Raw genomic sequence first — 17,549 nt, forward strand, 5'->3', positions numbered from 1 at the left:
ATGCACGCGAACGTACAGACCGACAGACAGTCGACCCCCTTTGATAGATTTGGTTGAAATTCGATAGAATATATTTTAGAAGCTAAACATGTATATTAAATTTTATCTGCCAAGCTCTTCGAGTTTTGTCGCTATCGAGTTCACTTGTATTCGAACGGACAGACAGATAGACTTTCTATGATTAGATTCCGTTCAAAATTTAATAGAAATCTAAAAATGTGGCCATATTTCCATATATATGATCTTTTTGAAGAAAGACAAATTGACAGGCAGACAGATATCGAGCCAAAAATTTATTTTTCGGATTCAAGAGAGGTCTGAAATGAGGAGACTCATCAAATTTCGAATTTAAATTTTTCAATCATTACGGTACTTTCTTCATTCTCGGAAAAGAAAGAAAAATTCTTTCATAGGGAACGAATAATAACAAATCAGGAAACAATTTGAGAAAATCAAAAGTTTTTATAAAATTTGGTGATGTTTCATTTAGAGTTTTATGATTACCTGTGAAGGAACAACACATTTCCAATATAACAAACTATTCCTATATAAACATACATTCATAGCGTTTAATTACAGATCTAGTATAATATATAATATTATGTTATTTCGTCTTGAAATAAAGTAACGAAAAATCATAGTTCGAATAATCATAGACTGTCCTCTAGTTATCGATTCATTTCAGTAAACTGAGTGGTCAAAGTAGTAGCAACTTGAATTTGATTCATTCTGATTCTTATGATAACATCTTAAATCAATTTGTATTTAATTACTGTTGTATTGTGCGCCATTAAATTTATCAATTTCATTTTAAGATATAAGTTAAACAGATCGAGGGTTCTCCCCGAAATTTTCTCGTACATCTCCTAATGAAAATATTGTGAACCCCGAGCAAAGAAATAAATACAACGAATACTCAGAATTTTATTACATTTTATTTGCTCAGAATTTTATGTTATCTGCATATGAGTGTTTTGTGGTTCATTGTATCGTGAGAAAAAAAAAAAAACGAGTTTGTATTTTAGATGACTTTTTCGCCCCCGACTGAGACTAAAATTTGTCACATAAATGTAATTTAAGTAATAAATTCCCATCCATATACTCAAAATAATAAAAAGATCTTTCGCGACAGAGTTCGCCAACCAAAACCGCTGAACCGGTAATTTTTGTTAAGTATGTAAGCTCAAGTACCTTAAATATCTCACTAAAGGGGCCTGTCCTCGGACAAGGATTTTCAAAACAGGGAATGCGGAGTTAGTTAATATTTTCAAAATTTCTCTCGCAGTTGGACTGTGGTTGAAAGTAGCGCTTCATTGATTGATATAAATTCATACGAAAATTGATAGCATTAATTTAATGTGAAATTTTTTAAAAACGTGAAATTAGTACAATGATTGCGGTTGGAAGTAATAATTCATTGATTTTTTTAAAATTTTCTAAAATATTCACAATTAGATGTTCGCCAAAAGTGGCTAGCCTCACATTTAATTTATCTAGGCTTTTTATTTAACTTCATTTAATCCATTGCGATTTTGAGCTATTGCGCTAACATGCAAGCAAACGTACAGACCAATAGATGGTGAACTATTGGAATGGATTTGGCTAAAAATTAAATATGGATTTGTACGTTAAATGAAAAAATTGTGTACTTCATTTTATTTAACTAGCTTATTATGTTTTGTAGAATTCGCTCTCGTACTTGAAGGCCCCCGGAACCGAACTTGAGACCTTACCATCAGGCCACCGCGGCTCGATTCTATCAAAGAACCGTCGAGTAAGCGGGTCTGGTTCACTTTAAATCCGTCGGAGTCAAACATCCTCCCGCTGGTGAGGTGTGGAAGTTTGAAGAGAGCATGCCAGCTCAGGTGTCGTCCTCTTCATCTGACCGCGGTTCAAAATTATGAGGTCTTTCCCAAAATAACCCTAATGTTGCTTTAAAACTGGGCATTAATATAACTTAACTAAATTAATCTTTGGTGGAATCGGGTCTCGAGCCTGAAACCCTCCAGTTCCGAAGCCGAGACCTTGCCACTGGGGCCCTTTTTCTCAGCATGAAAAAATAAGTAAAGAGCGTCGAACTCTTAGAGTGGAAAAGCAAGAAAATTTTATAAAAAAGAAAATCTTAATTAAAAAAAATCATTTCAATTGTTGTTACAGTTTTATAGCTCTACTGCACAAGCCTCCATGGGTGATGAAAAAAAAATATTAAAGTTTGACAGATTTCAAAAAGTATTTATACTGCAGAATAAATTTGAACATGCTCTTTTCAAAAGGAACAAAAAAATGATGCAACTTTGCCGCATCGAAATAGGATATTGTTAAAAAATAACTTGTTGGCATATATTTCATGTTCCTGTTGAAATCCCAGAACGCTCGAATCCACCCTGAAATTGGATATTCCTTCCGAAGAAATCCGACATCCAATTGAATGTCCCGACCACCTGCTCCAGTGGGCATTCCGGGACGACAGCGGGATACTAACAGGGAAGAGAACAATGCACAAAATATCGATTTATCATTTTTTTTCTTCTTCTTCAAGATTTGTGGTAAGCAGAGCGTTTATTTCCATTCCCAGTAGACAAAGAAACTCTTTACTGAAAAATTATGCGCTGCAAATGTCGAATTTTTTCATCGAAGGCTTATTCTATCTTGTTGTTGAAGAATCCTTGTCCAACCACGCAATATCCCATTTCACTTCGGAATATTTTTCAGTGATAGTAAGTCATTAGATGGAAATCAGAAGAAAAAAATCCTTTTTCACTTAAGCATTGGTAAGTAAGAGGGACACATTTACGATTTTCTCAAATTTGGAATTTCATGCTTTTGTTTATATGCCAAAACTGACAACTTTTAACTCTATTCATACAGAGTTGTATTTAGAAAAATCTATAAAGAAATGCAGATCTGGTATAACTCTGGTAATATTGATAATTCAGAGAAATCTGATTTAAATCATCGCGGTTCATTATGTATATGTATAGTCACATGGTATAATCAACAGAACGTTTTCATTTGTATAATAAAGATGCACACTAAAGTGGAAGTTGTTGAAATGCAATCCAACATCGTTTCAGCCAGCTATTTACACTCATATAAATTAATATGTAACTACTGGGCTGCTTTATACTCGGATTTAATCTGGCAGAATCTAATCTGAACTGAAACAGGTTCTTTAAATCTCTGTGGATAGCGTTATAAAGGGTGCTATGGGAAAGGGTTCAAGAGGAAATTCTTTAACATCTTTTCTGCTCCTTTACAAAATGTTTCCCAAAACGTTATATTCAATTGAAAATCGTATAACTATTTATATGATTAAAATGCAACATTTTCGCTTAAAAAAAGGCTTTCGAATTTCAGAAACCCAACTAAGCTATAAACAGAGAATTTGCATTGCCTCCCATTAACCCTTTCGGGATGGGAGGCGTCTATTCTAGAGGTTTTCTCGGGACGTAGCGTATGCGAAAGGTATCATACCACAGGATGGGGGTTTTGCTTAACTTTGAAAAAAAAATCACAAAAAATAAGGTTTAAGCCCTAACGTCATTTTTTTTTTTTGCCTTATATAACCGAAACTAATGCTGCCCGTAATAAAAAGTGAAGTGTGCGAAATGTATCCAAAACCTACGCCAAATACAACAGAACTAATGATAAAACCCTAAAAGATTAGTTACGGTTAAATAGTAATTAGAAGGAAAAAAAAGGAAAATAATTCAGAGGGAGACCAGAAATGCAAATGATTCTATCAAGTGGAAAGTTATACAATCCAGCTCTGTTTATTTACATTACTCTTACCCCCTTCCCCCGCTACAGATGTTGAATAAAATACCAAAAGCTGAATTTGAGCAAACTGAAGGTCAGGATGCTAAAACTATATTTATTTCAAAAGTAATGAACACAGGGAGTCATCTAGTGGCGTTTAAAAATTAATTCAGTTTAAAATGCATGTAGTATGCATCACCGGCCCATGAGTTCGATTTTCAAAAACGCACGGGTGGTAGGCATAGATGTGAGAGGCTTTGTTGGTGATCCATATATGATATACCCGTCGTGAAAGGGTTAATAAATCATAATTGCGCACTTAATTTATTACTTTATTTAAATGATATTAAACGTTTTGATTTCTGTCTATATATCATATGAGAAACTTAGTTTATAGGAAGAACCTGAAAATTATTTTTTCAAAAATAGTATAATTCTCTAATTTTCAAGCATAAAAGAATGGGCTGAATATGTAATTTATAGCATTTTGATTAAAATAGGCAATTGTGAGAAAAGTAGGCTACTGACTTTAAAATTTTTATCCACGAAATTCTTTAACCATGTTCTTTTCAATAAGACAAAACCTGTTGTAGTATTGGGCACGACTGAAAAATATTTTACCTCGAAGTAATAAACTAATTAAAATTCACATTAGGAATCTACATCGTTAATGAAAGATAAAAGTTCCTTACTGGAACAAGACTACATGATAGTAAAATAGAGCATGATACCCATTTGTAAGACGATTGCTCTGGAGGAAATTTTATATTTCAGATACTTCATCAGATTGCAGTGATTGCTGTTTGATAAGAGAGAGATGACTTATTTGAAATGTCATTTAAACTAACTAATTAGCTGATTAAGTAATACTAATAATGCACATCCTAGTAGAATGAAAAAAATCGAACATACATTTCACCCTTTTATCTGCTTGTGTCATAAATTAAATGTTTAAGCAGACCCAAATAAGAAAGTAGAGCTTATAGAGAAAATTTTCTATTTCAGCTACTTCATCAGATTGCAATGATTGCTATTTGATAATAAAAAGGTGTGACTCGCTGAAGCATCTTTTAGACTAACTAGCTGATTAATCTAAACTAATAATACACATCCTAATAGAATGAAGGAAATTGAATACTATTTTGGATACCATTCTTTTATATACTTAAGTTCTGGTTTGAATGTTTAAGCAGATCCAAATAAATATCTAGAGGCTGTGAGGGAAATTTTCTATTTCAGATGCTTCATCAGATTGCAGTGATTGCTGTTTGATAATAAAAAGGTGTGACTCGCCTGAAGCATCTTTTAGACTAACTAGCTGATTAATCTATACTAATAATACACATCCTAATAGAATGAAGGAAATTGAATACTATTTTGGATACCATTCTTTTACATACTTAAGTTCTCGTTTGAGTGTTTAAGCAGATCCAAATAAATATCTAGAGGCTGTGAAGGAAATTTTCTATTTCAGATGCTTCATCAGATTGCAGTGATTGCTATTTGATAATAAAAAGGTGTGACTCGCCTGAAGCATCTTTTAGACTAACTAGCTGATTAATCTATACTAATAATACACATCCTAATAGAATGAAGGAAATTGAATACTATTTTGGATACCATTCTTTTACATACTTAAGTTCTCGTTTGAGTGTTTAAGCATATCCAAATAAATATCTAGAAGCTGTGAAGGAAATTTTCTATTTCTGATGCTTCATCAGATTGCAGTGATTGCTGTTTGATAATAAAAAGGTGTGACTCGCCTGAAGCATCTTTTAGACTAACTAGCTGATTAATCTATACTAATAATACACATCCTAATAGAATGAAGGAAATTGAATACTATTTTGGATACCATTCTTTTACATACTTAAGTTCTCGTTTGAGTGTTTAAGCATATCCAAATAAATATCTAGAGGCTGTGAGGGAAATTTTCTATTTTAGATGCTTCATCAGATTGCAGTGATTGCTGTTTGATGAGGGAGAAAGAGTGACTCACCTGAAGTGTACGTTGAGCACGACCACCGTGACGCAGATGGAGAGCGTGACGAGTATCATGGTGAAGAGCAAGTACTTGCCGAGCAGCGGCACCACCAGCGAGGTGGGCGGAATGATCTCGGCCAGCAGTAGGAAGAAAACGGTCAGCGAGAGCAGAATCGAGATGGACAGCGACACTTTCTCGCCCGAGTCCGAGGGCAGGTAAAAAACCAGGACCGTTAGGAAGGATATGCCCATGCATGGAATAATGAGGTTGACTGTGTAGAACAGCGTCTTCCGGCGCATGCTGATGTTAAAGGTGATGTCGATGTACGGCTCCTCGCAGCACGTGTAGAACTTCTCGTTCCGGATGGCGGGCACGTCGAGGATGTCCCACTCGACGCTCAAGTAGAATTCGCTCAGGTCGATTCCGATCTCGACCCGATTCGTGCCCTCCACCTCATCCTTGTGCCGCAGATCTACCTGTGGACAGAGCAAAGGGGGGGGGGGTCAATCAAATGTTGGGGTGGATAAGTATTAAGATAGAGCTGTGGGATTATAATAAATGCATGATAGAGAAACTAAAGGCTAAAATTTTAGTTTATACCATATTCTTACAAATACTAATTTTATTCTCAGCACAATGGATCTCCTAGTAAAGAAGACTGTTTTAAAGATGAATTTAATTAATCTTAGCGGATCATTCACTCCCGACCTTAGAGACAAATTTGATGATTATATGGCGGCTTTTTACCTAATTCGATGCCAAAATATGAGATTCAAGAATCTACATTAATTTTGACGATAAGTGTAGTGATTGGATTTTGAAGCGTTAGGAAATAAACGTTCATAGATGGCGCTAGACCACTAGCGCGAGTGTAATTAAAAGAGTGATGTCATTCGAGTGTTGGCTCTTGGAGGAGAAGGAGTTACTGAGCAGAGTAACTCGAACGAATCTGCAATAAATTTGTTAAGTTTTCTATTCGCCTAATTTTTTCAAAGCAATCACGAACCAGCCACGACAATAAGTATATTAGGATTCGAGTTGTGTTCGTCCTTTTAGAACTTTTCTTGTCCTGCCAAGGAAGCTCAGAAAAACTAAGAGACAGAATTACAGACAATCGTGCACCAAATAATTGTTAAAACACAATCCAACCTGAGTCATCTTCAAGGCAGAGGTGTGCAAGTTTCCTTTTCTTTTGTTAGAGGTCAATCAGGAATCTATAGCAATGAACGCGCCGACTGGCTTGCCAAAGAATCGACGGAACTAGTTAATTCCATTACTATGAGCATTCCGAAATCTTATTTAAAGAATGTCTTTAAAGATAAAGTTATATCTGAATGGAATACTTTATATCAAGCATCGACTAATGCGCAGCTCACTAAGGAATTTATTCCATCCATACAGAGACGCCTAAAGGCTAACAACTACTTTGAGTCAAATTTTAAGCTTATCCAGTTTCTGACTGGGCATGGAAACTTTAAAGCATATTTAAAACGATTCAATTTGTCGCCGACTGATAGGTGTTCGTGCTACAGTGGTGCAGTCCAGGATGCCAAGCATTTGATATTTGAATGCACCAAGTATATTCCGGAAAGACGTAAACTCAAGAACTGCCTTCGAAAGAACAATATAGCTTGGCCTCCTCATTTATTTGCCTTTGTACAGTGTAAATCATCTTTCATTACAATTATATCAATAGTATTTTTCCACGTATGATTTAAACATTACTTCAGTGTGTTTGCCTACATATATTTGCATATATACTTTTGTATTTGTATTTTGAATATTTTATTTGATCATGCTTCTTCAATTGTTTTATATCATTTACTGTATGTTTCTGTTACTATGTGAGCAATTTTGTTTCATTTTGCTTTTAATTGTGTATCTACTTTTTTCCCCCTATTTTTCTTTCTTCTTTTTTTGGATTTGTGCCTGCGACCTTATATTTGAAATTTATTTTATTGTCAATTTCGTACTGACTTACATCTGTAAGCCTTGTGGTATACTTGTTGGCACACAAGGAGTTTATACATAGAGAACAAAAAAAAAATCGTGCACTGAATAGACAGTCGTTCTGTTGGCTTCATGTGAATAGTTGGGTTAGAATTCTCTCAGCGCTTTGTGCTCTTAGAGTTATTGTTTTCAATTTGCTGCTGATGTGCTGCCTGTATGCTGTGATGTGTGTGTTTCCTATAAGAGCTGTTTTTGTTGTCTGTCTGTTTAAATTTTCATGTTGAATAAAGATCATTATTTGATATTGAATATGTTGGACTATTTCACCGTACATCCATTGCACCGGAGCCGTTCGTATTTGGATTTTGGATTCAGATTAACAATGTGTTTGGTAAAAATATTTTGTTTCAGAACCATATTCATGGGATTGTCAAAAGCTTTTTGAGATTAATTCATTAGATGGGAAAATATGTCACCCAGAAGATTGTGATTGCAATAATAGCAATAAGCTTGCAATCTAGGTTATACTGCGTGCAGGCAATAACATTTCTATAAAAATATTTGTTCAAATCTTGCAATCTTTATACGCAATGCTAAATATAAAACCAAAATAAATGTTACAAACTTATGTTCTTGAATCTTATTATTTTCCACATTGAACTGTAACATTCTACTTTGTCAGTACTATTTGGAAAAAACAAAGCTAGAAGACATCATGTTATTAAAAGGATGCTGGATTTTCTGTGAGTTTCGATAACTGAAAAAGTCAGTGAATGTTGCTCTTTGACGGCCAGTACCCGTAACTTTTTTAATCTCAAAATTATGAATTATAGCCTTACTTATATATTATGTAAGTTTTGACTATTTCAAATTCTTCATTTTTTCAGTTGGCACCATTCTGTGGTCATTCCATGTCATACAAAAAGTGATTCAAGATAATGAGGAATAAATAAAAGAATCTATCAGGTGTACAGACACAAATATTGTGCAGGAACATCAATCGTAAAGAACTTCCGAGACTATTAAATGTTCTTTAAGGTGTATATACACACGTGAAACTTCGAAAATCGTTAAAAATATCGAATATTTTTTATTGCTTAATAATGTTCTCTGTTTCTATAGCTTTCAAACGATACCAAGAAGATGCCAATATTCCAAATATAATTATTTTTCTTTAAGTGCTTTCATTGAAAACTCTAGTTACGGTGTTTTTAAAAATCATTTTATGAAGAATGATATTTTTCCACTGTGTTGCTTCATTCAAACAATCATAACTCAACAAGAAATTAACCAAATACAGTTATTTATATATCAAAATAATCTGTATGAAATAGCGGATGTTTTGTGCCTCAATCAAAGTTATATTTATAGAAATAAATTTTTAATATCTATTTAAAAGTTAAAATTACAGAAAAAATCTCGCTTTTTCTATTCATCGTTGATAAAAAAATTGTAAAAAAAAAAAACTATATATTTTTATAACCTGATTGCGGCAGACAACATGAAGACTAATATTAGGCATTGTACAAATTAGAATTTAAGATATCATGTTTCAAAAAATAGGCTAATTAGCACATTAAATATTATTTAATTAATTAATAATTAGTGTAATATGGTTTTTTTTCTCACTAAAATGAGTTTAAACATATATTAATAACCTACTGTGAAAAAACTGGATTTTTAAAGTTAAAATTTAAAAAAAATCTTCAAGTGTGTACGTACACCTTAAAGCGATATAATATGAGGATGGCCTGGAAAATTCCATTCAAAATTTAATTGACAATGCATATCCCACAAATTAAGCATATAAAATAATAATTATATGTGGGAGGGTCACTGTTTTTTCCTAAGTTTCTTAATTTATCTCTTGTTTTCAATTCATTTTTGCGAATTTTTCAAAACACTAAATCAGCGATTTCTTAACTTTTGCATATTAAAAATAAGATATTCTTTCATCTGAATTTATGAAAAATGGTACTACCAAGCTTTCATCCTTTTTCTACTCATTTACGAATTATTAGTTTATCGTACAGAATATGTACAGTATCTGCAAAATTGTTTCTACAAAGATACAAATCTTGCCTTTGTATTTTTAAATATCAAAACTTTTAAAATTAAATAAAAATTCTAACTTCAATGTTTATCTTAAATTTTTCAGAAACTTCAATATCAAAGTTATTGCGGATCTGTAAGCATATGATATAACGTCCTTTATAGTTCCTCTGAGATAAACTATATTTTCGTGACTATTTTTATCTAATAACTATCAATAAAGTCCTTTTAAAAAGAGCTTACCATTAATAACGTTTCGAGATTAAAAACAACAGATAATATCCAACGGAAAGCAACTGTACAATACTGTTTTATGGATGCATTCAACAACAGATTTATTTTCTTTTTTTCTACCGAAATCGGGAAAGCACACTCAACTTTGTAATAGCTTTTATCCCCATAAATTTATTGCTGAGGAATGGGGATTCCATTGGATAATGACACTGGTGATAGGAGGAACATAAGAAATGGACAAATATCACGTCATCTGCTCGCTCGCTGAAAAAGAACAATTAAGAATAACCCATGCTCAGTTATGGAAAGATTAATGGACCCGGGCAGACGGAGGGAAGAGGACAGAAAGAGTTGAAATCGCGTGAGGAAGAGAAGAGTGCTTTTTAAAATTCCGGCCATTAGCTCGGGGAAAAGTGGGGAAATGCAATTTAGAGAAGGACTCGCGATTCCAAGAGTGCTTGATAATGAGATCCAACATATCATCGTAATTATCTTTGTTTACTCTGGTAATGAAAATAATATTTATTATTCACATCTGTTTGGTTATGTACTTAGAGAGAAATGATTCTAATTTTAAACCTTTGTACGATGAAAGGGCGCTGAAGCTCTTGTATTTACAGCAATTAAAAGGACTCACTTTGAAATAGCATGTAAAAATTTTGAAGAGGGAAAAGGTTTTTAATTTTTTTTTAAGAAGGAGATTATGATAGAAACTAATTTTCTTTTGAGGTGCAATATGTTTTATTTCATATCGTGATTCATATAATTCTTTTTTTTAAGTTGAAGATTATATTTTTGTTTAAATACTGTTATAATTTATAAGTTACAAATTATTTTTTGTGATATTTACACTCTCTAATAAAACTGGCAAATAAAACAAAAAAACACACCTGTGTTTTTTTTTTTTTTTCTAAAATTTCTACAATCGGTATTAAAGCCGGTATCCCGGTATTAAGATCTAAAAAATACCGAATACCGATATTGAACTTTTGGTCCGATATTGCAATCCCTACTCCCATGATATCGTAACAACATCAAAAATTTACCTCAATAATCTATTTGAAATTTGAAGTGGTCATGTGCAGTAATTCAATTACATTTTCCCATTCCTCTTGTAACTTGTTTAGATAATTAGAAGAATATTTCTTCAAATAAGGGAATATTATCCAAAAAATTCGAATGTTCTTTTGATTTTGTAAAAACATTTGCACTTTCAAAAATAAGTTTTCCAATTTAATTTTTAAAAATATAGGATATATATACATTTGATACATTTTAAAAATATAAGATATATATAATCTGTATAGCTTTGAAAAGTTAAAGCTCATAAATCAGCTTTTAAAAATGTAGCTATTAAGAGATGTTATGAATGAAAGATAGATTTTCTTTTACTTTCTTTTTAAATTATTTTTTAATCATTTTGATACATATGCAAAAAAAAAAAAAATTGCGATCATTTTTCGTCTACAACAAAAATTGCGATCATTGAAATTGTATTCTACAATGTTTGCAAACATTCTGTATATGTTAAATCTATTTTCTTGTTCGTTAGTATCATTTTAGGAGGCAATTTATAATGAAAATTATCATGAACATTTTGGTACTCAAATAGCGCGATGACAAGTATTTTTTTAATCAAGCATATTAGAATGAAAATAAATGGGTCGTAATTTTTTTACCTATTTTCACATACTATGCTGATTTTGGATCGATTTTATATAGATATCCTTCTTCTGACCTTACCGCAAATTTTGGTTACGAACTTGAAGATTATCACACAACAGCATATAACAATGAAGTAAAAAAAAAAAACTATTTTATGAAACACATATATTTAAGCCTTTTTATAGTAAATAGAATTTCTTCCATTGTGTCCACTAAATCTTATTTTAGATGTAAATTTATTTATAAAAGCATTTCTCTATCATTTACAGCTAAAATTTCCATGATAAATTTTTTTCTTGTAAGCATCTCAGTTTCATTCATTTTGTAGTAATATTTGCTTAGTTATCTATTGAATGGCAGACAGATATAAATTATAAAGAAAATCCGGTACTCAAATATATCTTTCGATACTTCATCTGGCAGAAAAAGAGATTAAGCCGACTTGCATTCTCTTACAGTTTCAAGTGCAAAATAAAAAAACAATATGCATCAGAACTCTTAAAAATAACCAATTATTTAATCGTGGCCCTGAAAACCCCATTGAGAAAAATATAATATTTGCTATTTGAGTAAGAAGCATTTAATGTATGTTAATCAATGTTGCCTGGAAAAATTACGATATCTAAAATTTTTAACAATTTTCCCGATCCCATTAATTATATTATATCATAAATGGTAAAAGATTTTAAAAAGAAAATTATAACACACTTCTCAGAGTAAATTGTCAGATCTATGAAGTTTTTAATATCAATGCTTCACGGAACATTTGATGGCCCGCCTTGAGGAAGATCCACCAACCCACTTCCCGCACTTACTCTAGGCCATATATGTTTGACCTAAAATAATGAAGTTCAAAGTGTTATAACTCAATTTTTTTTATCGCAGAAGAGAAGTGCTTCGTTTTATTTACAATTTTTGTCTCTCAAGAATATTTTATTAAATTTGACAAATAGAGCCAGGATACTCAATAAAAATTTAGATTTTATAAGTTTCCAGCAGTACACTTGTTTATTTAAACGACATAAAATATTGTTACGAATCTGTGATGCGGCATTCCAGCATAGTTGGTTCCATGGGAGGTCCCAGAGCTTGGCGACCATTTGGCGACTAGGCGACGAATTTGACGACTTTGGCGCCAAAATAGATTATGCCCGAAGCATCGAGAATTTTCCCGATCCGTCCAGTAAAAACGGAGATACGCTTCGAAGCCTCTCAACCAATCAGGAATCGAAATTTCCTGATTGGTTGAGAGGCTTGTAGCCCCGCCTCCTGAGACCTATAAAAGGAAGCACCCGCAGCTGCTGGGCAGTGGTGAATTGGAGTCGTGGACCAGTGGAATCGAAGAGTAGTCGAAAGCGACGGTGAAGAACTCGTCTTCCAGGGACTAGCGGAGCAGCGACGGAGTAGAGCTGCTTTGTATACTGTTGTATGCTGCTGTGTATGCTGCAAGTCTCGGCTGAAGATAATCGTCTTCTGTGCTGTATATAGTTGTCGTCTTTGTGCTGTCCTCTGTGTCTTCGTGTAAATAAACGTCGTTGTTTTATTTTCTGCTGCCGCCTGCTGGTTGAGTGTTCTTCACACCATATAATCCCCACTATCCAAACGAACCCCGGAAATTTCGTAACAATATAGTTCTTTATGTCATTAGAGCAATTCTCCATTAGGAAATATGTATGAGTCTATACTGTCAGTACTACTCAGTGTCTGTCTATTTAGACTTAGGATCAGGAATTAACTATTGAACCCCAGTTAGAGTGGCCGCTTTGTACTTAATAAGAGGATTTTTTATGTATATTTTCATTATAAGTAAAACAAAATGTAATATCAATTTATGAAGAAATTGCAACGGATGAATGTTAGTAGCAGAACTCTATTCACCTTCTGACAGACAATACCATATACTATAGAATCCCAAGAGGAATGACAAATTTCGCCCAAAATTCAATTTCACTCACTCCTCTAAGCTGCATCTAAACTAATTTCCCTAAGCTTGGTATTCAAAGCAATGAGTTTATCTAGGTATTCATCAGCAACAATATCAGCTATTGCGTTAAGTTGTGTGCTACAACCTGTCTTACTTTACGGTATAAATTTCCCCTTTTCTAATTAATTTTCGCTTTTCCAATCAATTTAATTTAATTATTAATCAATAAGTATAATAAAAAGATTTTTAACGATACGCTGTATGAAAATTCTAGTTTTTTTTTTATAGATATTAATAAAAATAAAAAGTTGGAATAAATATTTTCCGATTAATTTTCTCGTGTTCTTTACTTTAGTTTTTAAAGATTTACTCAATTGAAGCTAAACAATCAAAATTCATAAAAAACAGAATTAAAATGAATATTTATGGAAGAATGTCGTTTTTAAATTTATTCAATAAAAATTTGATTACATAATTCTTTTTTTATTTACCAATAATTATTACTATTTGTTTTACTTTTAATCTCAAGATTCCGAAGCGATTTAATGTGTCTAAAAAACCTTTATAACCGTATTACCTCATTCTGAAAAGAATAATGTTTAATTAAAGCTACTTTTGAAGCTCTAGATCGAAACGAATTCACTTTTCCATCACGCGTGTGCAGCAACAGATATTAAATCTTATCGTTCGGTAGCACCATTCACAAATTGTGGAACTCGGTTCAGTTGCTATTACACGTGCGCAGTGGCAGAAATCGATACTTCGTGGAAATGTTCTCCTTATGGGGGGATAAACAGTTTCCACTGTATCTTCTTTGAATATTAAAAGCTCTTTAAGGAATGCTATTAAATTTTTGATAGATTAAGATATCGCGTGTAGAATTAAATCTAACTAATGATTATATTTATTCAGTGGGAAAGTTGGGGTTCCTGTAGTTCCACAGTATCTGTGCACGAATCGCTCCTGATTGGAGACTAGATGCATTCTGAAACATGTATCTGCCATTGCAGATTTTTTTTAATTATTTAAATTCAAGATACTGAGCATTTCTGTAAAATGGACAGGAATGCAATCGTAGAACTTGAAGGTAGATTGCTTCTAGTAGATGACATTGCAGACAGAATGGGAACGATGAGTCCTTAAAAGCCCTACACTGAGCTTTTCTGTCACTAATATCTGGATACTACGATATAGAATAATACTAATAATCGATAGCATCGTTTAAGGTTTTTTCCCTCACCTTGGAATTGATCTCGAAGTTATAGATAGTATATTCACTGTTATCGTGACCCTATAGCTAACTTCTAGCCCTTTAGCGAAATATATATATCCATTCAAAATAATTTACGTTATTTGAATTTCTTCCAATTATGAGTATATGTTTATCTCTTGTATTAAACAATAATATATTTTTTAAATGAATGTCTATTTTAAATCTTAATTTATTTCCTATTTTTTCAATCTTAAATCAGTCTATATTATTTTATTTTAAAATCTTATTTCCATATCTAAATAATCCTACCTTTTCATTTCATTATTTCAATCGCATGTGCTAAAAAATTGCTGAGTCTTTAATTCTCACACTGCAAATGAAGGGAGGAAAATCCCTAAAGCTCACGGCTTACCTTCCAAAGGCACGTAAGATCCGTTTATTGAATCGACAACTTTTCCTATAAGAGGGGAAGAACCATAAAGGTAAAAGTCTTTGCACATATGTGTTCTGGTACGAACAGACACGTTCTGCTTTTGGTTCCCATGTATAGATCATGCACTCCTGTAGAAAAAAATGGAATTTAATTCCCAATTTGTTTTTTTATCGGCTCCGTATCTGCAACTCTATGTTACCTACATATATAGAGAGAAAGAGCTGAATTAATAAGAGAGGGTTCTAAGCAAAACAATTCATTCTGTTTTATGAATGCAAAAGTATAAGAAATAAAGAATTGGCCTCGTCCTATGAATGTTTTTCGAATTCAAAAGGCGTCTACATATAGATACTATTACTAGAATACTCCCGCTATTTATTACAATCTTTATACAGCAATAATTTCTTATAGAAATAAAATTAGGCCTCTAAGCCTTCTATTGGAATTGGCAGCAAGTAAATAATGAAAAGTCAAGATAAATAACTAAAAGGAATGAAATATCTGCCTTTTGTAGTAACATAGTTTGTGCATATTGTAGTATATAGTTTGTGCAAGTCTCATCTCAATATAAAGTTAGAGATAAAACTTAATTAATATGGAGACTGTTCAAAGGAAAATCATTCTTCCTGATGCTGTAGAAAGTGTTCATTTCAATTGAGCCAAAGCTTACATTTTCTTCAACTGACATCATAAGCTTACATAACTGCCAACTAATATAAAAATGAAATATCTTAGAGAAATATTACTTTGGTCCTTACAATTTTCTCCTGATAGATTAATGAATTAAAATTTGCACTTTTTTCAACTTTGTGATGCAATCCAGCTGATTATGTCACTTCTTGAAAAAATTCATACAAATGTACATTATAGATTCAACAATGTAAGAAGTCCCTCACACTCCCATCGATATCTGTGGCCCGGTTTTGTATAACGCATTTCTGCAACAAGTAAACGCATTAACCACTTCAGACGGAAATTTACACCATTTCACTACCTCCTCAAACCGGCAGATCGAAACACTGAATCTACTTTGTTCAGCAAACTTTCGCTCCATTTCGACAGTGTAATGTTTTATAATTGGGGAAAAACCGCGATTTAATGCTTTTTCCTATCGGTTATTGCTCATTCACGCGTGAACTAAGCCCACTAAAGTCGAGCAACGAGATTACACGGCGTCGCGAGCGCTTTTAAATGCCCATTAAGCGTAGGCCGTCGGAGGGTGTGTAACGACACGGCACTTAAGCCTGTTTAATTGCCGCCGTAATCGGGTGGGCATACTGTTAATCACCTTGAACCCGTCGTAGGTCCACGAGCCGAATTTCATGAGACAGGTCTGCTCGTCGAATGGAAAGTATTCGACGTCTATCTCGCAGGAGCTCTTGTAGATAGCCGGAGGTTTCCACTGGATAGTGCCCCGGTTGTCCAGTTGAGCTTTCGTCTCCAGAGTCACCTCGAAGTTCCCGTCCGCACTGAAAGAGACATACATGCGTCATTACACAGTTACACATTGGGTAACACTTTACATGATACACATATCAGGGCTTCTAAAACTTTCCTTCTCTTTACTTCTCTTTAAGTCAAAGAGAGTTTATATACATTTGCAAATAAATAAAAAAACTATGTAATTTATTATAAATGACGATAAATTTAAATATACGACGAGTTTCAGAGAAATATTTTACCTCAAATTGATTTTTTTTAAAGTATTTTTATTTACTTACAGCATGAATATTGGAATATTTTTAGTTTGAATTTGACAGTAATCCGACTTAAACATATATTTTTTGATTTACTGAATAGCATGTTAACATAATATTGATGTATAGTATTCATTATGTATTTATTTTGGGTGGTGCTTGAATATGCATTGTACTTTTTTATATTTGGGAATTGCATTTTTTAAAACATTAAACGCATCTGTTACTCTGGTTCTTCATAATTTATTTCAAATAAAAGAGTTTTCTAGCCGGCGTCCTGGCATAGGGGTAGTGCGTCTTCTCCGTGTTGACCCCCCCCCCTGTGGAAAGGGGTTGTGCAAGCGAGTGTGTGCATGTTTCTTCTTCATATGAGCTAGAAATCGGACTTCTGCCCTCGGGTGCTCAGGGGTCTTTACACTCAGAAGCTACTGTACAAAAACTTGGCTTAAAATAGCCACACGACAAAACAAAGAAAGCATTTCCTAAAATCATGTAAGTTTATTCTTATTAAATAAAAAAAAGATTTCAATCCAGTAGATTTTAAGTTACTTATTTAATTACTTATTTTAGAGCTTAGTTGTAAAACTGTATTCAAAGGGATGTAGACTCTATAAATTTCGAGTACCTACAGTTTGTAA

General features: G+C 33.0%; 1 protein-coding gene across 2 annotated transcripts in view; it reads right to left on the bottom strand.

Moving 5' to 3' along the window:
• Nucleotides 1-17,549, bottom strand: part of LOC129987958 (acetylcholine receptor subunit alpha-like) — a 326,242-nt gene that overhangs the window by 112,252 nt on the left and 196,441 nt on the right. For both annotated transcript variants that reach the window (XM_056095981.1, XM_056095980.1), the window contains exons 5-6: nt 16,503-16,683; nt 5,759-6,219 (exon numbers count right to left, since the gene is read on the bottom strand). In XM_056095981.1, coding sequence (XP_055951956.1) covers nt 5,759-6,219; nt 16,503-16,683 — 642 coding nt within the window. The remainder of the gene's footprint in view (nt 1-5,758; nt 6,220-16,502; nt 16,684-17,549) is intronic.

Source organism: Argiope bruennichi, chromosome 10 (genome assembly GCF_947563725.1).
Source record: "Argiope bruennichi chromosome 10, qqArgBrue1.1, whole genome shotgun sequence".
NCBI classification, from domain to species: domain Eukaryota; kingdom Metazoa; phylum Arthropoda; class Arachnida; order Araneae; family Araneidae; genus Argiope; species Argiope bruennichi.